Below are 23,746 nucleotides of genomic sequence, written 5' to 3'. Positions count from 1 at the left end.
TACTTTCTCAAGTGAATTGTTTTGTTTTAGCACTTCGCCTATAAAAGTAGACAAAAACTGTTGTCTTATTTTTCAAGTGTTTTAATTTAGATTATGATGCTTACTTCGCATGTTTACGTCTGCGAGACAATGGACTTTTGACGAAGCAAACTCGTGGAGATATACTTCGTCTTTGCCCTCCACTTATCATAAATGACATCCAAATGCAAGAAGGAATAGATATCATCGTGAAGACTATAAATTCATTGGCGTAACATTTCGTTCACGCCAATGAATTGATAGTCTAAACAATATCTGTTCTGTCTACGGAGCTTTATAAGTCATTTTCATTTTTAAACGTTTTAATAATGTTTTAACCCTTTCATGCACCAATTATTTTTCTGTAACTAACATAACTCATAAAAAATCATCTACAAAAATGACAGTGGTACTATGAAATGTTAAAGTAGACTTTTTCAATTCTCCTTTAAAAAATAATTTTCTTTTCAATCGGTTCAACCATTTGAATTGGGGAAGCTTAAATTAATTTGCTGTTATACAACAACCCAGCGCATGAAAGGGTTAATAACATTTACATAAACAGCAGCAAATTAAAATAAAAATAGAAAAAACTAATCTAAGTTGCCACTTTGCATCGGATGCGTTTTATATTGCACATTATATTTATTTTGTTGTGTTTGTAATACTGTTTCTATATGAAATAATTTGTTGGTTTGTTGGTTTTTTTTGCTTTATTTTTTTATGTAGATTTAAAATGATAAATCACGAAAGCAATAAAATGTGAGTCTTTAGAATGAACAAAGAGGCCGGACTCAATATCCCTGCAGATTCTGTCTTGATGCACTTTTTTTGAACGATCCTTATTCGAAAAAATGTACCAATAATCACTACCTCCTTCTATATTCATAATGTATTCAAAGAGTAAGTCCAATGCATTATAAATTACCCTTTGAATAGAATATGAAATCCTCTTTGATTCCATTATGAACCATTAAGAACAGTTTGCAAGTATCTCAAATATCCCTGTAAAGTTCTTAAGAAAAAAAGGCTTTTTTTTTTTTTTCCTGATTTATTCTTTAGTATCACAATGTTTTTCAATTTAGGGTTTCAGATTCTAAATTCTTAATACAAGTTCATGATAAATTATAGGGGTGTTTGGAAAATTATATTCGAGTCTGTAGTCTTTTGTCAAAGTCTCTAGGTGTTTTGTCAAAACGAGCGTTTGATAAGGCGCGTGCGCACAATAAAACACCAAGAATAAATACCAGATTGTAAAGTTAGATCATGGACGTATTAGAGATGGAAGTGCAACTGATTGATTTACATTAAAGAGGCCGCCGTGCGAGTGTCCGACAAAATCTAAATTTTCACCCGTCAACAAAAAATTCGATTGAAATGGCTGCCCAGGATAAAGTAACTACTTCACGTGTTGACAAATTACTAAACAAATTACACCAAGGTAAAGGAAATAAGTTACTGGCACGAACTGATTTTCATCATTTTTTCAAGATGAACATTCGTAAATTTAGGAACTTTTTTCGTGTAAACAAAGTCTGTCAATGATAAAATAAGACGATTTTAAAATGATTAAAAAAAGTATAGCGAAATAGAAAAAAATACTTAAATAAATTTTTTTGTCAAGACCTGGTTTCATTCAACTCTTTAGTCCTTCTTTTACCAGCCTTAATTTTGTGTATAATTTTAGTATTTTTTCCGATATGTGGCCATTTTTGGTCTCGTCTACTCCATAAGCTCCATAATATATATTCCACTATGTATTGTTTTTTAAAAGGTGAATTTTCTAATGGGCTTTTTTATAATTTATTTGATAATGCTAAACCTTTTAAAAGGTTATTCAAATCTAAAATTAGCTTGCGAAATGCGGCCAGATATTTCATGTTTTTATCATAAAAAGTACATAATGAACCATCAGTTTTTTGTCAAAAAAAATTTAGTTTATATATAACTGGTAAAACACATTATGTTTATATTAAATACATAGTTATTCTTGGGGTTCGCCATAAATTGGCTTTGCAAAATTCTTTAAAGCTGTGACAAAATATTTTTTCTTTATTGTATTTATATTCATTTTATGTATAATTTAGTAAGGGCTATCGTGTCTGATGAAGCAAGCTCAAATAGAAAAGTATATAATATTCATAAACTGGAAGTCTGCAGCAATTTAGTAGATGGAGTAGTTCCCTAGACATAAAACCATTGTGCTCTAGGTACCTGCGAAACAAGTTGATATTTTGTATCCTTTATTATATCACAAATTATACATGTTCTAAAGTTATTCATTAGTTAAATGCAAATAGTAAAGATTATACTATTGTTTTCAAATATATATATATATATATATATATATATATATATATATATATATATATATATATATATAGATAGATAGATAGATAGATAGATAGATAGATAGATAGATAGATAGATAAATAGATAACTATTTGTAAAGCTCCGTAAACGGAACAGATTTTATTGTGAAGACTATCAATTCATTGGCGTAAATAAAATTTTTTGTTGATAAATTCATGCTGTTCACAATAATATCTGTTCCTTCGAGCTTGTGCACCTTATTTATGATGTAAGTGGAGGTGAGAAACAAGTGTATCTCCCCGAGTTTGCTTTGTAAGAAGATCGTCAGACGTAAACATGCGTTTTTGCCCGCAGACGTAAACATGCGAAATTAGCATCAGAACCTAAATTAAAACACTTGAAATGTAAGAATACAGTTTTTGTCAGTATTTTTAGACGAAGTGATAAACCAACACTATTCAGTTGAGAAAAGGGGTAAAGCGATCATTTTTGAAATTAGATGAGACAGATAGCAGAACAGTGTTGTTTAAAAATTAATTAAAAAACCATTTTGTCCGAGAGTAAACAAAAAATAACCTTTAGTTTCAGGAATAACATCGAAATTTATTTCCCCTTCTCCTCGAACCACAGTGACTGCGTTTGGATAAAGTCTGGTCGACAACTCATTCATGAATATATTCCCTATTTTCATTGAATTTTCACGAAACTTCTCTTCAATCAAAACCTAATGGAGAAGTTTTTTGAAAATTACTCTCGACTTAGAATATTTTTTGAAAATAATAACGAAAGTGTATTACTGAGCGTAAGGAAAAAACTTGACAACAAAACCTAAAAAGATAAAAAATAAAAGATAAAACTGAACCTTTACTTCAAGAGATGCAGTTCCTTTAGAAGCATGCGCGCTTTCACCATATGTCAACCCATACTGCAACATATATAGGTAGGTGTAAAAAATGTTCCAAATTGTTAAATGATGTTTCAATTTTGTAATAAAACATCTATACTTGTCCCATATGAACAGTAAACATAATTTCGTCATCAGCTAGCACAGCAGAAATCAGAAACAAATAAGTCATGAAAGTTGATATAAGCGTTAACTGTATAACTTGAAATAAAAATTATCTTTATTTGAATTTTGATGATAATTAACTGAACCCTTCGAAATGCGCCATTCCCAAACTAACCATATTCGGACCAACATTTTTATACAGAAAACAAAGCAACCTAAAGAATGGATTTTTTTTCACAGGATAAAAGCGCTGGGTGTATTAACGGCATTAAGTTAGCCGTGTTTTGAGAAACTAAAAAAGATATTAAAAAATGATGTATTTATGTATCTGTATGTATCTATGTAGGTTAAGAGTTAACTTTAGCGTCTTACTTTCCCATTCGTCGAAACCCCGTTCAGACTTCATCTGTAGTCAATGTTATAAATGTGTTACGCTCGTGATTTACGCAGTTTCTAGCGTAAAAACAAAAAAATCGATTTCATAAAACTTTTTTGGCGTAACTTACGCTGGAAGCATCGTAAGTCACGCTCAAAACTGTACGACAAAAAGTCCAGCGTTAGTTCAAATTTTTGTCGTAATGATATATGGCGCTGTGCAATATCTCTATATTTTTTTTTGTTTTGATTAAGTATTAGAAGGTAAGTGGCGTCCTCTAACTTTTTTAACAGAAGATAATACTAATAAAACAAAGTTTATTCTTTGCCATTTGAGATTCAAGGTAAAAGTATAATTGGTTTATATTATATTATTTTTAATGAAAAATAAAAATATTTTAAGACTTAGAAATTGTCTATTTTTAACTACCAATTTTGAATTCCCAATTAGTTTGACCAGGCGGTGGCATTAAATTATTCCAGTATTTCCCAAAGCAGGGCCCAAGCCAATCAAGGGAGGGGGAGGGGGCAAAATTTGAAGTAAAATTTTGAATGAAAGTATGGGGGCTCTCATTTCAGTGAATTAAATTTTTGAATATTGAAACTTTTGTTAGATTAGGGGAATTTGAATTTTAGAAATAAGTCCGTAACAAGTAATTTTGAAATCAGAATCAATCATGATCAACAGGCTAAAATTGTCAAGCTCAAGCTTGGCTTGAGGCTCAGGTTCAACTTTTGGAGGGTCAACCCGAATCAAGAACTTATTACAAAGTCACATACATATTGGAAAAGTCTATATTCAACCAAAACATTATGAATTAAAAAAATATAAGTTTAAGATTTAGTTGGTATAAAAGATGAAGTGTTAAACATTTATCTATGATGTTAGATAATTAAATAAAATTTTTAAAAATTATTACCTTTTCAATTTATAAATTGTTATTGTTATTGCAAGACCAAAAACCTTGTTGTTTTGTCCGCCAATTTGAATCACAGACATCTAAAATATTCAACTCATAGAGTTGAAATCTTATGACACACTTGAAACAAATGACGAAAAGATTACGATACGATGCAATACGCTGAAAATTATTTATAACATTGAAAAACTTTGTCACGCTGAAATAGTCGTAGCGTAACATTTCCATCGTAATTAAGACATTTCTAGCGTTAGGCTAGAAAAAGTTTTATAACATTGACTACAGTCTTGATGAAATATTGTGCTTTTTTTTTTGTTTTGTTTTGCTTTTGCTCAAATCCCTGCAAATGCTGTCTTTATGCACATTTTTGAAACGAGTCCTCATTCGAATAAATATACCAAGTATCCCTACCTCCTTCATATGTCTAGAAAGAGGAAGATAATATACATCTTTAAAATATAGCCTCGTTTTCCCAAATTTTGTAAAAGCAGCTATTTTTATTCTTGCTACTTTTTTTTTGAAGAACGTTGTTCTTTTTGATACCAGTTTCATTACTCAATGTTAACTTGCAGTTTTCTTTTTTCTTTAAAAAATGGTATAGTATTAAAATCCCTGCTAGCACACAACGTTGAAAAAACGTTGAAATAACGTTGATCGACGTTGATCAACGTTGTTACAACGTTGTTTCAACGTTGTTTCAACGTTATGTGCTTGCTGGGATAGTATTAATTACTATTATTAGTACTGTAAATAGTATTTTAAATTTTTAAAATAGTATTAATGTATAGTATTAATATAGTATTAATTAAAATTGTATAGTAACCTTGATCATGATGAGATTAATCATATTGAAGAATTCTGACAAGATATTAAACCTAAGATTTGAAGAGATGAGATGATAAAGGAAAACAAAATAGCAAAAGATTGTCTTCTTTATGAGCAGAAATACTGTAAAGATCAAAACAAAGCCGGTAACCGATCCAGCATTAAGCAGAATCAGAAGCCGGAAGCTAATAAAGCAGTTTGAATGTTGACAAAGCTAAAATAATTTAGATTTGAGATTTCAAAAAGTTTCCAGAAGCATAATAATTTTAAATTAGAGAGAAACAAGAAAACTAGACAAGTAAAAAATCATATTGTGCAGATAATTGCATGCTTTTGCCTGTTAGAGTGATTGATTTCTCCCTGCCTGATGCAACTTCTTACAGTTTAAAATCTTTGACTGATGAAGGATCACTAACATCAGCATCTTGAAAACGGAAACCTTAAAAAAAACTACCAAACGCGAGAACAGTTTAGTCATTAAAGCCTCATGGATAAAAAAAAAATAAACTTGAGGGAAGCCTGACAAATAAATATGAAATATTTGCAATAGGAAATATCAATGAATATTCTACATTTGTGGCACTGAATAATTACCATAAGCGTCATAATTTCGTTTTGAATAAATTAACAAGTTGGTAAAGACATATTTATGAAAAATTAACAAACATTTTTGGAAGAGAGGTTTGCTTACAGAATATCATAAGTTATACGACAGTTAAGTAACAACTGAGCATAATGAGGGTCTATCATGGATAAAGCTAAGAATATAAATTACTATGACAATACTAAAGGTTAGGCTTAAATTAATTGAAAGAACCGTTTTAAAATGATAAAATAGATAACGGGAAAAAAACTGTTGGTTTTCTTCGACAATTGTTTTAACCCGTTACATTATTAGTATACAGTAAAATACAGTTTAATCGTTGTATTTAAGTTTATAATAAGAATATTGATATTTGTATTTAGAAGTTCGAATAGAGATAAAAGACGAAAATAAACCTTGCGAGATCATCGATAAGAAAAAAAAGAAAAAAAAGAAAAATGCCACTACTTTAATCAACATGAGCAATGAGTATCGCAGGTCTTTTACAGTTCATGGTCTGTCAAGAGCTCTCACAGGTCATTATATTGAAAGAATTTTCTGGGGATTTTTAATTCTTTTAAGCTTAGGTGTTATAATAAAAACAGTATTGCATTTGGCTGAAAAGTACAGCAGAAACGATGTTTACATTAAATTCTATTCAAAAGAATATTCCGAATCTGATATCCCACTCCTCACGATTTGTCCAGCTTATATTGATAAACGACGACGTTGCATGTTGAATGATGATTGTATGGAAAACGTTACACTTGACAACCTACCTTTGGTTGAAAATAGCACTTACGACTGGAGAAATGATAAAATATATGTAAAAGTATATAACGAAACTGTAAAGAACGGGTATCAGCTTCGCGATTACATAAATGCTTCATATTTTGGTTGCATTAGGTTGGATTTACGTATTTTTGATACATCTTCATTCTCGTCAAATGGTATTAGTGTTTACACCATTTATCCAAATGAACCAATCCAAGTGTTTGTTCATGATGCAGGTGAATTGTACCCTTTTCTTCAAAGTAAGCCGATTTATATTTATGCTAATGAAAGCGATGAAATAAATATTGAACTGAAGCAGTATAAGAGATTGGAAGCTCCTTTTGCTTCAAACTGTAAAAAGAACTCAGAATCGATGATCTTCCCAGGTGAATACTCAAAACTGAAATGCATTGAATCTTTTAAGTGTATAAATGCATTTAAAACTTGCGGAGATAGCTATGATATTTGTCAAGAATTTATACCAACGGAAGTTAAAAGCATTTATGCCAAACAGTTTTCAGATGAGAAAGAGATAAGCAACTTAAGTGATTGTCTCGCAACAGAGTTTGCAAAAAGTTACGATAAGGAATGTGGTTTACCATGTAACGAACACACTTACACTGTTATTGCGTCTTTTACCAGCGATTGTTCATGGCTAAAAGTTAATGAAAGAGAGATCTTTATCGATTATCCTTTAAATCCGTACTACCACTTTTTCGAAGAAGCTCAATTGTATTCTTTCGAACAGCTTCTTTGTGAGTGTGGCGGGCTGTTTGGTTTGTTTACGGGAAGCTCAGCGATCTCCATAATAGAAATTATGGTCTTCTTGTGTCTTCTTCTTTTTCGAAAAATATTTAGCAAAAAATAAATAAAAATATAAGTTGGATTAAAAAATTCAAAATACCTCAAGGAAAAACAGTTTTATCAGCTTTTTTTTGCTCGTACAAACTGCTTTAAGCTCTCATTCTTTTAAAGTGTTTTTTGCGTATTGGAAATTTTTGATTTTTATACTGGTATAATTTATGAACCTTATATCTTCACTTAAGAGTTCAGAATTGAATACTGTACAGTGAAATTTAAATACAGTAGAAATTTGTCTTAAATGTTATCCTTGATCATGAACACAAAGATAAAAAGAACATTTTAAAAATATTACCAGTATTTCATATTAGAAAGTTGTGTTCGTATGCTGCGATTTGCTACTCACGTGATTCACAAGATAAATTTCTGAGAAATCTTTGAAATCTCAATTCATGTTAAATGATGATGTATGTTGTTATAAGATGAAAAATGTTTCGAAAGGAAAGAACCGAATTTTACAAAGGATATTTTACAAGTTGATTTTACAAGTTAATTATTGATAAAACTACATTCCTCATTAAATATAAATTAAATATAAACTCACATTATTTTAGAAAATCATTCGGTCGAAAAGATATTGGATTTATTTTATTTAATGTTCGGTTAAGCTTCACGTAAATTTTTTTCGTAAGCTCTATTTCTTCGATGTTTCGATGTCCACATTTTCTTCTCTTCATCAAACCTACCAAATCTCCGTAAATCAAGTTACTTTCTAGTTTTAATCAAAGCCTCAAGCTTGATTTTATTTTATCTTTTTTCTCACTGAACAGGTTGTAAATTTTAATCTCGAGACAGTGGAAATTTATCGGCTGTTAAATTAAGTTTGGTTGGCTCTTGATTTGATGGGGAATTCGATTCGACCTCTTTGGTATGTGAACTGGTAGATAATTTGAAACTGAAGACCAGTAGTTAAATCTCATAGGAGTGATTAACCTCTTTTATTTTTTTTATTTTTAGCTCAGATGTTTTATAAAATAAAGCTGGAGATGTACAATCGTTGTAAAATTGTTTAATTTTGTCCGAGAAAAGTATTCTATTTTTGAGATTTTGATGAAAAACACCAGTAAAGCATGAGTTTAATTATAACTTTGTGTTCATTTTGTGCTAAGTTTTTTAAGTGAATGGTATAAATGAAACAATTACCATACTAAATTACCATTCACTTGAAGTTTAATTATTTCAACTATTCGAAACTTGTCTTAAATTAAAATTACATTATTACATGATCGTAAAATTTAAACATTTAACCTCCTTCACCCCACCCCCACACCTCACCCCAAACTCCTCCTCGCCCTTTTTATTGATTCTATAACTTCAAAATTGAATTATCCAGTTTTTTTACAAATCTGTTGTCAAATAATTATCCTTCAGTTTGCACTTGGAAAAATGTAAATGGGAACTTTTTGTACTGGCAAAAAATGTGAGCGGGAACAATATTTTTGATTACCAGATTGAAACAGAACACAAACTTATAGAGAACATAGAGAACAAGATAGAGAGCACAAAACTTATGAAAATGAACTTGGATTTCAATAGTAAAAAAAGTTCCAAGAGGAGTTTGTGACAACTGTTAGGTATTGCGCCAAAATTTTGTCCAAGTTGGCCAAAAAGTTTCATTAACTGCGTTTAATTGAAACTATCAAGATAAAGCCACACTCTAAAAACTCTATGAGTATAAAGCCACACTCTAAAAACTCTATGAGTATAAAGCCACACACTTAAAATTCCATGGTAAAATTTGATTTGCAAGATTGGAAAACAGACGGAAAGAATAAAAAAAAGTACTTAATCATTAATCTCAAGAGTCTTATTCTCACAATAAACTGAACAATCATGTACAAAGTATATTAGAAACATTGATCAAGGTTTAAGTCACTTCTGTACAGCTGTGACAAGATATTAAAACTTACAAGCATTGGTTTCAAATTATCCAATTAGAGCTGTATTGGTGACATCATTGGTGATTGCTAGTAAGCAAGGATCACCTGATGGTACCATCATACTTAGCCAAATAACCAGAAACAATATATTTCTAGTAACTTCCAGTATTTCCGGTAACAGATGTCTATTTTTCATCGAAAAATCAATCTTAGCCTAAACTTTTCACAACTAGGTTTCACTAATTAATTCTATTACTCCATCTTAACACTGTTTCTACATTGATGGTTTCCAGATTGATCAACTTCTTGTTGGCATGTTATGTTGTAATAATAAGTAAAAAGAGTTCCTAAAGATGTGTGCAGTGCTCACAAAAAAATATTTTGCTAAACATTTATCAATATTACAGAAAACAGTTGAATACATGGAATTATTTATTTTATCTAGGGGAAAACCTGAATGAGTCGGACAGTTTTCGCAAAATGCTTTTTAAACGTAGATAAAATTGTTTAATATATATATATAAATATGTTTCATAACCACCGACTCTTGCTCAATTATATAGCAAAACAAAAAAATTTGCATTTAGCTATTGGTAAAAAGAGAGTTTTATTGGAGCATGACATTTGTCCCATTCATTAAGTATGACTCATTGAATGGGACAAACATAAAAGAATTAAAAATAGACGTATTTAATTCAATCATTTTTCAAATTAGTTTATTAATTGTAAATGTAGTTAAATATATAGATACATACATAAAGACCACACAAAAAATATTTTTAACTTTAAACATTTTAACTCTAATTAAATTTCAATCAAAACGAAATTTCTCATTTTACAATATTATATTTAGTTATTTTTATTTAAGTAAAATATTGCAGTATAAAAGTGTGTAAATAATACCCATAACCCATGGGGATAAAAGTAAGGGACTGCAACATCCCTCTGCTGAGCTGTAAATAATTTTTTATTAAATTCATTCAATAGGCAGTACTTTGTCCCATTCAATATGCACATCACTTTATCCAAAAATGATTAGTCACACCAAAAACACCATTAATTAAGCTTGAATGTTCTATCTACCTAAGCATGGAATTTTATTTTCCAGAACTTCAAAAATTGCTGCAAAATCAGAAAAAAAAAACGCTTTTAAAAATTACTTTTTACATTCGAAAACACAATAACATCCATTGTCATTACGGTCATAGAGCAATAGGATGGATGAATCGGTCAGTTGAGTTCTTGTTTCTATCACTCTTTGTTACAGGAATTTGAATATCCTTACATCGATGCTTGTATAAGAATCTGAGTTTGTCCCATTCAATAATCGTCCCATTCATTAAGGTTCTCCCCTAAATGAAAAATTGGTTTTCTATAAATCCTACTTCAAAAAAACATGCTAAAACATATGATTATAAATAAATCTTATAAAAGTATAAAATAGTTTTGTTGCAAATTCGTATTAAGCAAACAAAAAAAGTAAGACAATTAAGAATAAACAACAATCGATGCAAGGATAAAAAAAAAAAAAAAAAAAAAAAAAGAACAAAACAACATATTTAATATGCCACAAGTGCATTTTTGGAAGATGCAACTCTTTTGCATCAATTTTACTAGATAAATGGAAAATTTAGTATAAATCTTCCGAATAGCCTTTATTTGTTGTTTCAGAGTCGAAAAAAAGAAAGATATAATAAAAACAATTTAGTTTCCAGAAGAGCGTCTTGTGCTGTTTACACTAATGCTTAGTTTTTTTGAATTTCCTAAATTATTTGTGTGCAAACTGGGGGTCGCTTATAAATTTTTTGGGGTCACCAAATTCAAAGAAATCCATTTGAGAATAAAAAATACAAGGCCAAAGAAAATCAACATAATACTTTTTTTGTGTTGAAAAAGATATCACTTTGATTTATATCAACTTTTATTTCAAACTTATCTTGATAGATATTGTTATTTGAAATAATTAATAACTATTAAAGGTAAGATACAAGTGCAAAAAGTACGGCTTTAATGTTATCTCAATTAGACCCAGAGGACGACTTACGGCTTGCAACTTCTGACATAAATCCAAATGTAAAAAACAATCATGAGTTCTGAGACAAAGCTCATACTTCACATAAATATTTCACAAAGCAAAGCTTTTTATGCTTTGAGTCATATATTGAGTTAGAGACCTCCTACTTCACATAATTTTTTTCCAGTAAATAAGTGTTTAAATGTTAAACTTTAGCTATAAGTACGTCGCTACATGTGCATAAATAAAACCGTTCTTAAACTTGTTAAGATGTTAATGAAAATTATGTGTTTTATTTCACTTTAACTACGTTGATGGTTGAAAAAATGTCCAACGTTTACCAAAGGGTTGTGAAAAAAATTTTATATTATATGGAGGGTTGTACAACAACATAGTTTGCCTAATGGCTAAGATCAAGTGCTGTAGTCGATCTAGGCTGACGTGATTGCACTAAACTGATACTTTTCTTTTTTTCCGTCTGCTCTTCTAAGGGGAGACAAACTCAGGATTGACATGCCAGTAAGTTTTATCCGGAGAAGAGTGGATAGTCCATAAGGCATTCGCTGTCAGACTATAACCACAATATCAAAAAATAGTTTGCGCACCACTGTCCTAAATAAATGACTTAACGCGTTGCAATCTAGTACTCAGGCTTGAAAATCATGTGTTTTTTTTGTCAACTTACAATTGCTTCTTGTTTGTTATTTAATCAATTATACATCGTACCCACACAGAAAGAAACAGTACCACAACCAATATTAGAATCGATTTAAGGTTAGATAGTATGTAATATATGTAATCAAGTCAAAAGTTTACTTACTTCCTTAAAGATAACTTTCTTTCTGTATCATTTGAATATAAACTCTTTTTCCACTTATAAAGTCTATAAAACATACAGAAGTAAAATTTAAAACTTACAGTTGTAGATATGGGTTGTGATGGAGGAACAATTCCTAAACGCCATGAGCTTATAAAAACAGCAAAAAAACCAGCTCAAAAAGATAAAGACATGGATAGAAACGCAAAGTGGTCATCATGCTCTATAAGTCAACAAAGCTTATCACCTCCTATTATGTGTTGTGAACTTGGGAAGCTTTATAGGTAAAGTTTAGTTGATCTGTTAACAAAATATAAATACAGTAATTCTATTATGACATAACCTTTGATTGACATGACATGGTGAAAGCTGCTATATTCATTTAAACTATTGTACTCAAAACTTATTTTTAAGTTGTCAAAAAAAATTATTCAGAGTTTTTTAAGTTCAAATCTGATATATATGTTACTTAGAAAATCATTGCTTTTTTTTATGTTATCTTTCTTAACATTTGAGATCATATTGCTTGTGAAAGTGTCATTTTAACACTTTTTACAGAAAAGATTGAAGCTTTTTATACACTGTTTGTTTTAAGAAATTAGGTATTTTATTTATTTTAGTTATATATATATATATATATATATATATATATATATATATATATATATATATATATATATATATATATATATATATATATATATATATATATATATATACTATAGCGGCATAAAGTAAGTATACACCATTGAGTTTTGCATACATTTATTATTTTAAGCAATTAAAAACACTGTAAATTGTTGCAAACACAATTTTTATTTATCAGAATCATCAAAAACAACACTCTGTATCAAGAACATGCAGTTTGATCAATATTTAGTATGGTAACTTGCGCTTTAATAACATGTTTCATACGGTTTGGCATTGACTCAAACAGGCGAGTAATTGTAACATCATCAATATTGTTCCATGCATCTTGCAAAATTAACCAAAGACTATCCAAGTTAGATGGCCTCTTTCCTTCAATGTTCTTTGCCATAACGCTCCACAAATTTTCAATCGGATTCATGTCCGGGCTCTGAGCAGGCCAATCAAGTACTGCCACCTGATTACGCCGAAGAAAATCTGTGACAGTCTTGGCCTTGTGGCATGGTGCATTGTCATGCTGAAAGAAGAACGAGTTAAGTTGCCCAAACAGTGCACTAGCAGAAGGAAACATTGTGTTTTGTAGTACATCAATGTACTGGTGTTGGTTCATACTTCCAGTACATCGATAAAGGTGCCCAAGCCCATAGCCAGACATACACCCCCAAATCATTAAACTCTTTCCTCCATGCTTGACAGTTGGCGCAATACAGTTTTTACTGAATTTTTCACCAACTCTTCTTCGCACAATTACTCGTTTGGAACTAAGGAACAACTCAAAAGAACTTTCATCACTGAACAGGACATGTTTCCAATCATCTACTGTCAAGTCTTTGTGTGCTTTGGCAAATGCCAATCGTCGACAAATGTTTGTAGCTGAAAGCAGTGGCTTCTTTGCAGCCACACATCCACGAAGACCTGCTTTCAGAAGGCGCTGACGTACAGTTCGAGTTGCCAGAGTAACCCCATGTTCTTCAGAAAGCCACAAGGCCAAGACTGTCACAGATTTTCTTCGGCGTAATCAGGTGGCAGTACTTGATTGGCCTGCTCAGAGCCCGGACATGAATCCGATTGAAAATTTGTGGAGCGTTATGGCAAAGAACATTGAAGGAAAGAGGCCATCTAACTTGGATAGTCTTTGGTTAATTTTGCAAGATGCATGGAACAATATTGATGATGTTACAATTACTCGCCTGTTTGAGTCAATGCCAAACCGTATGAAACATGTTATTAAAGCGCGAGGTTACCATACTAAATATTGATCAAACTGCATGTTCTTGATACAGAGTGTTGTTTTTGATGATTCTGATAAATAAAAATTGTGTTTGCAACAATTTACAGTGTTTTTAATTGCTTAAAATAATAAATGTATGCAAAACTCAATGGTGTATACTTACTTTATGCCGCTATAGTATATGTATATATATATATGTATATATATATATATATATATATATATATATATATATATATATATATATATATATATATATATATATATATATATATATACTTAGATCGTTAGGAAAGTTCGTAGAACTTCATCTATAAAGATACAATGAGACAGGAAATAATTAAATATTTATATATCTTTTTAAACTGCGTTTAATTATGAACATTTTAAGTACTTGTTGAAGTATTTTGAATGTTTATTAAAAAAGTTATTTAAATTTTACTATATACGTTTTCAAGAAAAAATTTAAAAATGGATAAATTTGAATATCGAGCTTATATTAAAACCCGTGCTCTACTTGGAGTTTCAGCACAAGCCATAACCGATGAGTTGGTTTTAGTTCATGGTGACCAAGCTCCAAAATATAGTACAGTTGCCAAGTGGGCTACTTTATTTAAAGATGGTAGAGAGAGTCTCGAAGATGATCCTCGCTCAGGGCACCCTCAAACCACGTATACAGCTGAGAATATTGAACGTGTGCGAGCCATTATTGAAGAAAATCCTCATGCAACACATGATATAATTGAAGCCCTGACATCGATTAATCGCTTTACAATCAACGAAATCATTCACAACGCACTTAAAAAAAGAAAATTAACATCACGTTGGATACCCCACGAGTTAACCGATCAAAATCGCAAGAATAGAGTTGAGGCATGTAAGGAAAATTTAGCTCTTTTCAGAAACGGTCCATGGAGACTATGTGATATTATTACAGGGGATGAGTCGTGGTTTTATTTGAGACAAGTTGGACACAAGTCGGCTAACGCTAGTTGGGTCGGTGAAGGTGAAAGTCCAAGAACTATAGTAAGATGCGACAGGTTTCAGCCGAAAAACATGTTCTACATCTTCTTCAAAACAACAGGTGTTGTTCATTTGGGTTATGTTGAAAAGGGAGACACCATTACTAGTGAATATTATATAAAAAATTGTTTGAAACCTCTTATATGCGAAATAAATAAGCAAAGACCTAAAACAGGCACTCAAAATTTTAAATTTCTCCATGATAACTCACCAGACTTAGCTCCATCCAATTATTGGCTATTCGACTTGATAAAAAAAAAACTTGATGACGATACTGACGTCGAAAGTCAAAAAACTCGCATAACGAAGCTACTTCAAAGTATACCCAAAGAAGAGTATAAAGAAACGTTTGACAAATGGCTTGAAAGGATGCAACTTTGTATAGATAACGATGGACATTATTTTGAACATTTGATAAAACAAAATTAAAAAAAGCTCTTCTTTTTTTTTTTTTTGAGGGGAGTTCTACGAACTTTTCTAACGACCTAAGTATATACACATAAATTAGCTTGAATGGTATGCATTTTGTATTTGTTATTTGAGTTTAATTTTTTCAATAAATATAGATAAGATATTTTATGTTCAAACAGCAAGGAGTCTGTTCTTGAGTTTTTACTGGATCGATCACTCAGTGATAATGCATCTCACATTCGAAACCTGAAAGATCTAAAAGAACTGAAATTAACTAGAAATGTTGGGTATAAGAAATCAATGTTAGAGCTGGCTGATCAATATCATGAGACACAATCTTCAGAATATGTTTGTCCTGTTGTGGGTAATGTGTTTTACTAATTTTCTTTGTTTTAAAGAGAAAGTAATGAAAGTCAGGTGCAGTTTTGAATCAAGAAATTTACTGATTTTTATTTATTTTGTTTTAAAAAGGTAGTTTAGTTAAACTTCATCTAAATAGGCATTAAAAGATTTATACATTTTTACTTCAGGAATTGAAATGAATGGAAAATACAAATTTTGTGTTTTGTGGACATGTGGGTGTGTTTTATCTGAACGTGCCTTAAAGGAAATTGATTCTTTATCTTGCCACAATTGTGGAATGATTTTCACAAAAGATGACATTGTGGTTATAAATCCAGAGGGTACAGACATTTTGACAAATGAAACAAATATGATTAAAAGAAGGGAGCTTACAAAAGCTTTAAAGAAAGAAAAAAAAGACAGCAGAGAAGTTAAGAGGAAAATGGATCTTGTCACATTTAAAGTCCCTGCTGCTCCTATACAAAAAACAAATTCTACTTCATCTGATATTAATCAATCAGTTAAAAGAAAAAAGGTTGACAGCATAACAACCAATAGTAAGCATCAAGATAGTAAACAAAAAATCATTAAAAAATCAGAAGAAATTTTAGATGCAAAGAAGACCAAAGTTTATAAGAGCTTATTTTCCTCCAGTGAGGAAAGCAAGCATAGGGACAAAGACAAAATTTCACATTGGGTTACCTACAATCCTTACCATTTGTAGTCCTCTGATATACATATATTTTACAAGGGAGACTTCCTATTTAAATGATTACTTCGATAAATAGCATGTTTAAAGGAGCCACATATTACTTATAAATATTTTTGCAGCATCCAAATGAAAGGAAGATTGTTCTCAGTTTCAATAAATAAAATCTTTTTTCCCAAAATATCATGTTGTTGTATTTTCTTCACAAAATATTAAAATCTTCTTTTACTTCTGTTAAACTACTTGTTCTTTTAATGTTTGAAGGTTTTTAAAGCCAAATTTTTTATTGAATTTTTGTTTCCACCCAAAAAAAATTAATGCTGAACTTTAACAAAAAAAGAGCTTATAAAATAAAAATATTCTGAAAGTTGTAAATGGTTAGATTCTTTTAATATACCAGTTACATAAAATTTATCACATAAAATTTACATAAAATTTACTTTGTTAAATAATAAAGAATAAATTATTTTTTTTAAGTTGCAAAAAAAATTTTCTTGGCTTCTAAAGTTTTTGTAGTTGTAATAATGTTTAAAAACTTTCAAATATAAATGCTAGTTTTTAATAATTTTATAATCTTGATAAAATTTATTTTGATTAGAAAATAATTTGTCCAATGAAGAGAAAGACAAATAGAAATGCATTTTAGAAGTACTTTACTAGATTACTATGAATCTACCTAAACAACTATGAATTTAGTCTTATTTATTGTTCAAACTTATTCATGTGTGACAAACTCAACAACTGGAATAATAAAGAATATACGAAGTCGTAAAACAGTCACCATAGCATTGGTTAGTCTATGTTTCTTATTATATTTGTCAACGTCATATCTTCTTCCTGCTCACAGACATTTTCATACAACACAATTGCAAGATCGTACACTAAATCCAAAGACTTGCTTAGAAAATTCATTAGAGAAATGGAGAAATTTAATGCAACAGAGTGATGCCATTTTGAAAGAGTATCCTGGCTCACCAATAGAAAATAAGTTTTTCCCTTTTTCAGGTTAGTGACTTAAGTTGAAAAAAAATTGGTTTTAAAGGTTTGATTTCATGTTAAATTTAAATTTTTTATGGACTTTTTTTTCAAATTTAAATGGTTAGCATTTAACAATTTCAAAACTTGATAAGCACTTGATAAACTTGATAAACTGCTACTGTATGACTCACTTACTTTTAAGGTAATGGTTTTCTTGGCTTCTCATCAGAAGGCAGTTCTGCAAAATTTTTTTTGCTCCAGCAAAGTAGTTTTGTAGATATTCCCTTTGTTCCTATTGTTGATATTAAAATAACTGAGTCCACTTTACAAAAAGAACAAGTTTTAGTACTAAACATTGTTGAAGGCACTGTTCATCGCCTTACAGGTTTTAAAGTGGTATGTAATCAAGCTTCCTCTTTTAATGGGAAAATCAATAGAAGGGGAGAAGGAGAGGATCAACAATCAGATAATTAAATTAAATTGCGTTCATCTTTTTTTAGAATCGTAGTTGTGTGGTGATTGAAGAAACTTTTTATGCTCATCGTTTACATAAGAGTTTATTCATACAAAGTATTGAAGTTATTAATAGTGGGAAAGTACCTATACATGCTGAGCTTTCTCTTTCAACCAAATCTGATTCTGAAACACAACTAGCAACAAAAATTGATTCAATACTTGATGGTGTGAAAGTATTATCTGTTCATGGGGTTAAAGAGTCTGAATATGAGCTGGTGAATTTCACAACTGTGCTGTCTAATTTTCAAACACTTTTGCGTATTCCTCAACAAAGTAAAAACAAAGTAGATGTGCTATCCATTACAAAGTTTTTAATTGTTCCTTTAATGAAGAGAAGCAGAAATCGAAAGTCTGTTCCTCTTGATACTGCTGTTAACCCTTTACAAAAAGAAGCTTTGGACCTGTTAACTTCAGTTCTTAACATGAAAGTTGAGACTCTTCTAGAACAGCACTTAAAAGGCTGGAGTGAGGTTTGGAAGGTTAGTTTATATATATTTATCATGGTGTAACCCATAGTTATAAGTAAATATATGGTGTCTTACCAGTTTTTACAAAATTTCCAATTCTAAATATCACATTTTTAAGAGTTTGATATTTGTTTTTCTCTTTTACTGATTGTTATACTTGTAGGAGAGGGAAAATAAACAATTATGCTTAATGATCTGCTATAAATTATACTGAGGACTAAAACCCTGGATGTATACAGGGTCATTCCATTTTAATTCAATTAATTGATTTTTTTTTTTTTTTGTATTTTTTTCATGTTCATATATATATAATTCCAAATTATACCTAAAAACTAAAGTTAATTTGTTTCATCTAATCATCAATACTTTTTGTAAAATGGACATTCTAAAATAACATGTTTCCACATTTCAGGTTTTTAAAAGTTTCTTAAAATTTGCTACAAGAAAAATAGTCATTTTTTGTTTGTTTTATAGGTTCACACTATTGTTTTGTGTTTACTAAAACAAAAAGTTTTCGTACTATTTTACATAAAGAAAATATTTATAGTTTTTTTAGTACAGTCTGTGCTTTTGTGTATGTTATTGTGTTATATTTAAAATAGTTGCATTTTTTTAGATATATTTGAGGATATAAAACTTTACAGTTAAAAAAGAAAAAATTTTTGTTGCAGGAAAGTTTTACTATTTTGTTTGAATATAGACTTGGACCTCATTTTTACAGTTTTCAGCTGCAGCAGCAGCAATTTTTACAGTTTTCAGTTGCAGCAGCAATTTTTGCAGTTTTCAGCTGCAACAGCAATTTTTACAGTTTTCAGCATCTTAAATGCAATTTATTTTATGATATCTGATTAAATTATCTTTTTTATTATTAATAGGATTATAATAAATGTTTTTCAAATGTGAAATAAAATAAAAATCTTTTAAAAAATTGAATGACTTCAATAAAAAGAGGTAGTTTTTCTTGTTGTTTGTCAAAACTACAGATGCTAGCCAAAAAAAATAATTTTTTAAAAAAGGTCTTTTAAATTGAATATATTACAAAGTTATTGTTCTGTGTTTTAATTGTGCATAACGATACTAACATAATTACGTGAAATTAAGCTATTTTCCATAATAATAACAACGCCCACCCAATAGAGAAGTAAAGGTTTTGTAAATTTTTTTTTTGCTACATTTTTTTGAAAATGTAGAATTAAAGAACAGCATTCTATCAGATGTATATTATGTAGCACTATCAGATTGTAAATATATATTATTTTAAAAACATAATTTACCATTCTTTTGCATCAAGCACTCATTTTTTTACTTTGGATATTTAATATAGCAATTAATTCAATATTAGTTAATGGTATTAATTTTCTTAAATGTAAATTTTTATTAGTTACTGACACATTCTGATGAAATAATGAAATAACTTCTAACCAAATTTCAAATGCAGAAAAATTTGTCTTCAAACAGGAAATAAACTTATCACAAATTCTATTTTCTAAAAATAGTATAGTTTTCCTAATAGCATAATATAAGTTATTGCAGTATGTAATAAACTTCAAAAGAATGAAGGTAACTATTATTGTATATTATCATATATTACCTGAAGCTATCTGTAAGTATTTTTTTGATTAGTTGAATATTGATTCTACATTGATTATGAAAGAAAGAAGATGGCTTAAAAAATGTCAAAAAATCCAGAAGTGAGGTCCAAGACCACATTTAAACACAATCAAAACAATATTAATACTTTTCTACTGCAAAAATGTTCAGTTCGGGTTTTGAGTAAGTTGTTGAATTATATTTTGAACAACACATACAACTGTTTTTGATGGGTCAATTTATAGTAAAAAAATGTTTTGTTACCATAGTAAACTTATAAAGCAAATTAAATTATTGCTATTTTATCTTAGAATGTCTATTTTACAAAAAGTATTAATGCTTATCCAAAACCTTTTAAATTATAGTAATTGACTGAAATTTCAGCTGAAACTGAAAGTAACAAATTTTCGGTTCAGTAAAACTGTAACCGAAACCGAAATTTGAGTGAAAATGGAATCGAAACCAAAACATGTCGAAATTTGAAAACTTTTTTTTCTCTATAACTTAGTTTATGATAATGTGTGATAATTTATGATAATCTGTGATAATCTGTGATAATCTGTGATAATACAAGCCAGTAAAAAAAAAATCATTTTGATGGAATTTGAAAAATGCATCTGAGTTAAAACAATTATCTTTAGTGTTTATGTTTAGAATTCTTTTATTTTGATACCATGATTGAAAGAAAAATTGCATGGTAAAGTTGTGCATCTCTGTGGTTTGTTCAAGTGTAAATTGTTTTGATTTATGTTTAAATAGTAATCAGCCACTATTAACACCCCATTTTTGTTGATATGTTTGATTATCATAATGTCCTGGTGAAATCACTTTCTCTGTCAATCTTCAAAATGACTTAGAATTTCTGAAAATTCTGTCTGAATGAGTGACAAGGAATAGGGAGGCTTTGGAATTTTTTTAGTATGTACAATTTTTTTTTATTTAAATGTTATTGTATTTCTCCACTAACTTAATGAACTTAAAGCAGGAAACTTCATAGCCTAATAAAGACTAATATTTTAAAAAGTAGTTTATATTCATTCAGAATGCAACTAAATGTTTTAGAAAACAACCACTTATAAAACCTCCTAAGTTTTACTATCGAGTGTCCTTCAACCCACAAGTGAAGACCTTCACTTGTGGGTTGAAGGACACTCGATAGTAAACAAGTGCTAATCAAGAAAAACAGATTCATTTATTGATTCAGCACTCCAAATTTGCTTAAAAGCATATTGTCTGCACAAGAATGTGCGTTGGCCTGTGTAATCATGTGTAATTTACTTTATTTTAAAAATTTTTTAAATTTTTAAAAATCATCATTTTCTGATATCTGAATGATGTTATAATGTAAATATTTACATAATTACTTAATTCAGTCACTATTAGAAAATAATGATTTTTATGAAAATTTCATAATCGTTTTAAAAATATTCCGTATTGTAAGTTTTTAACAAGTTTACTTATTTTTAGTATTTTGTATTTTGTATGGAGTATTTTGGCAATAAAATTTTATTTTTTAAGATTTATGGTTCAAAATATTTTGACAAAAGTAAGGGTGGTTACCATCGTGATCATGCATTTTTGTTTAGATAAAATTTATAGAAAATAATTGTTGCTTGATTAAGGTTGGTGTTAGCATAGCTTCAGACAGTGACCCAGACTCGCCTACATCTCTGCATGTGAACCTCACCGAGTATTACATTTACAGCACCTCTCTGTACAATCTCTCGGCTACTATATTAAAGGACGATTGTTTCAGTGGTCCTCCTACTATTAGAAATGCTGCTTTGTGGGTAATGCCGACTGATCTGTATAGTCTCTATCAAACAAGAAAAACTTGGGAGAATTTATTTAAAACTTCAGGTTGTGTTTCCAATGATATGACTAGCTTTGTTTCCTATAGAGAAGCGATGGCTCTTAGTTTCATTGGGTTACAGTATCAACCGTATCATCTGCAGCTTAGTTTTAACCCTTTAAACTTGCGTTCAAACATTTCAGTTAGAAATTTGCCTTTAGGCTTGTTCAACTCACGCGATTCCCTAGACTTAAAGTTGACTGTAAATAAAGTAACTCCCGATCAGTATCTACTAGTAAACTGCGATGGCCAACACAACCCTCCTATTTACATATGCTCAACTGCATGCAGGAATGTTGTGGTAGTAGGGAGCACAAGTTTAAGTCTTCCAGTATTTACTACTGATCCTGTTACACCTCTTCTTTACATTTCTACAAATAAAACGCATTTACAGAAACTAGGAAATACACCATTCATGCTGATGGCATTAGAAAACGCAAAAGCGTCTCATCAAGTTGATTTAGAGGATCACCATTTAAAGCTGTCACCAAAGTTTTGGGTCTCCATTGTTGTACTTATTGTTGCATTTCACGTGATTGTGATAAAAATGATTTACAACGAGTTTCGAAAAAAGAGAGTCGACCCCAGGAGAAGAGGCCTTTTTATAAGTTAGTTTTGTAGTTTTGTCTTTGGTTTTTGTTGCCGCTGGAAAAATGAATGTGATTTTCAATGTCTCTGTTATTTTTCATTCAATAAATAGGTATTACAGATATAGATGACAAAGAACTTTTAGCGGATTTTTTTTTCTATTATTTTTTGAAATTTTAATAAAGAAACGAAAAAATTCGTAGAAGAGTATTGAGAATGTAAAAAATTACTAGTCTTAAACTTATTTTTGATTAAAAAAAACCTTCGTGTTAGCTTTTTTATTCGTTTTAAGTTTTGAAGTAATTCCTCATTTAGAGGACCACTATTCCTCATTTACAGGACCATTATTCCTCATTTACAGGACCATAACTAAAAGTCTTCACTATTGTTGTCACTTTCTAAAGATAATGGCAGAATTCTAAGAATCTTTACGAGTTAATATTAAAGTTTTAAATTGGCAGAACCAAAAGATTCTATAATCTGATGTATTAAGTTTTCAAAGACCAAACTAATACTTTGAACTTTTACAAGTTATTATCTATTATTTATAAATTTTCATCTAAATTATTTCTTAAACTTTTAAAGACCATTGATAAAACCATAAGAAGCTCTAAAAATTAAGGTTAAACTTTTAAAAGAAAACTGTTTTCATTTTTGTTATTGTCATAAAGAGAAAAACTACATCAAACTTTAAGTCTGATCAGTTACTTTACTCTTACAGCAATATTCTGAGATTTTTTTTTTTTCGGTGTGTCTTTAATCTTTTGAATTGACGCGAAATATAAAGACTGCAACCTCTTTAATTTCGTTATTACCTAGTATCCGCCAATCAACTCATTATGTTAATGGATTTGAAGCAAAATAATCTTCTGGTTAAATTTTGTTACTGTAAGCCTCTCGTTAAAATCTGGCATTTTCTATATGACAGTAAGTGCATAAAAGGTTTTCGTGTATGCCACTACGCACCGATCTTTAGTCAGCACATTTCTTCTTTGACAGAAA

At 29.9% G+C, this 23,746-nt stretch overlaps 4 protein-coding genes across 4 annotated transcripts in view; all 4 read left to right on the top strand.

Annotated features, from left to right (window-relative positions):
- The window catches only part of LOC149890651 (ornithine aminotransferase, mitochondrial-like), a 3,059-nt gene extending 2,339 nt beyond the window's left edge, over window positions 1-720 (top strand). Inside the window, exon 3 of the mRNA XM_090083549.1 lies at window positions 91-720. Within this exon, the coding sequence (XP_089939675.1) occupies window positions 91-254 (164 nt within the window). The 3' untranslated portion in view covers window positions 255-720. The remainder of the gene's footprint in view (window positions 1-90) is intronic.
- A 5,391-nt stretch (window positions 721-6,111) lies between these two features.
- LOC149890650 (uncharacterized) lies at window positions 6,112-7,920 on the top strand. Its single transcript, XM_090082466.1, has 2 exons — window positions 6,112-6,251; window positions 6,427-7,920. Exons 1-2 carry the CDS (start codon window positions 6,209-6,211, stop codon window positions 7,683-7,685), a joined length of 1,302 nt encoding a protein of 433 aa, XP_089938592.1. The 5' UTR covers window positions 6,112-6,208; the 3' UTR covers window positions 7,686-7,920.
- Window positions 7,921-12,220: 4,300 nt separating this feature from the next.
- LOC145200338 (replication termination factor 2-like) lies at window positions 12,221-16,992 on the top strand. The gene is made up of 4 exons (XM_090081797.1): window positions 12,221-12,346; window positions 12,493-12,673; window positions 15,882-16,066; window positions 16,233-16,992. The coding sequence occupies exons 2-4, from the start codon at window positions 12,501-12,503 to the stop codon at window positions 16,766-16,768; spliced, it is 894 nt and encodes a 297-aa protein (XP_089937923.1). The 5' UTR covers window positions 12,221-12,346; window positions 12,493-12,500; the 3' UTR covers window positions 16,769-16,992.
- A 93-nt stretch (window positions 16,993-17,085) lies between these two features.
- Window positions 17,086-23,016, top strand: LOC145200322 (uncharacterized protein KIAA2013 homolog). The gene is made up of 4 exons (XM_080074478.2): window positions 17,086-17,758; window positions 17,934-18,127; window positions 18,232-18,726; window positions 21,927-23,016. The coding sequence occupies exons 1-4, from the start codon at window positions 17,440-17,442 to the stop codon at window positions 22,767-22,769; spliced, it is 1,851 nt and encodes a 616-aa protein (XP_079930604.2). The 5' UTR covers window positions 17,086-17,439; the 3' UTR covers window positions 22,770-23,016.
- The last annotated feature ends 730 nt before the right edge of the window (window positions 23,017-23,746 follow it).

Source organism: Hydra viridissima, unplaced genomic scaffold (assembly GCF_058129835.1).
Source record: "Hydra viridissima isolate aposymbiotic clone 2 unplaced genomic scaffold, HvirCarnegie_v1 scaffold_3, whole genome shotgun sequence".
Classification (NCBI taxonomy): Eukaryota; Metazoa; Cnidaria; class Hydrozoa; order Anthoathecata; family Hydridae; genus Hydra; species Hydra viridissima.
This window is presented reverse-complemented; position numbering and strand designations above follow the sequence as displayed.

Bases quoted from the DNA above. Each gene is read 5' to 3' on its own strand.
- LOC149890650 (XM_090082466.1), top strand. From the start codon at position 6,209: ATGGATAAAGCTAAGAATATAAATTACTATGACAATACTAAAG. The intron at 6,252-6,426 runs GTTAGGCTTAAA...ATTTGTATTTAG, and splicing joins TTACTATGACAATACTAAAG to AAGTTCGAATAGAGATAAAA.
- LOC145200338 (XM_090081797.1), top strand. From the start codon at position 12,501: ATGGGTTGTGATGGAGGAACAATTCCTAAACGCCATGAGCTTATAAAA. The intron at 12,674-15,881 runs GTAAAGTTTAGT...ATGTTCAAACAG, and splicing joins GAACTTGGGAAGCTTTATAG to CAAGGAGTCTGTTCTTGAGT. The intron at 16,067-16,232 runs GTAATGTGTTTT...TTTTTACTTCAG, and splicing joins ATATGTTTGTCCTGTTGTGG to GAATTGAAATGAATGGAAAA.
- LOC145200322 (XM_080074478.2), top strand. From the start codon at position 17,440: ATGAATTTAGTCTTATTTATTGTTCAAACTTATTCATGTGTGACAAAC. The intron at 17,759-17,933 runs GTTAGTGACTTA...CTTACTTTTAAG, and splicing joins TAAGTTTTTCCCTTTTTCAG to GTAATGGTTTTCTTGGCTTC. The intron at 18,128-18,231 runs GTATGTAATCAA...ATCTTTTTTTAG, and splicing joins GCCTTACAGGTTTTAAAGTG to AATCGTAGTTGTGTGGTGAT.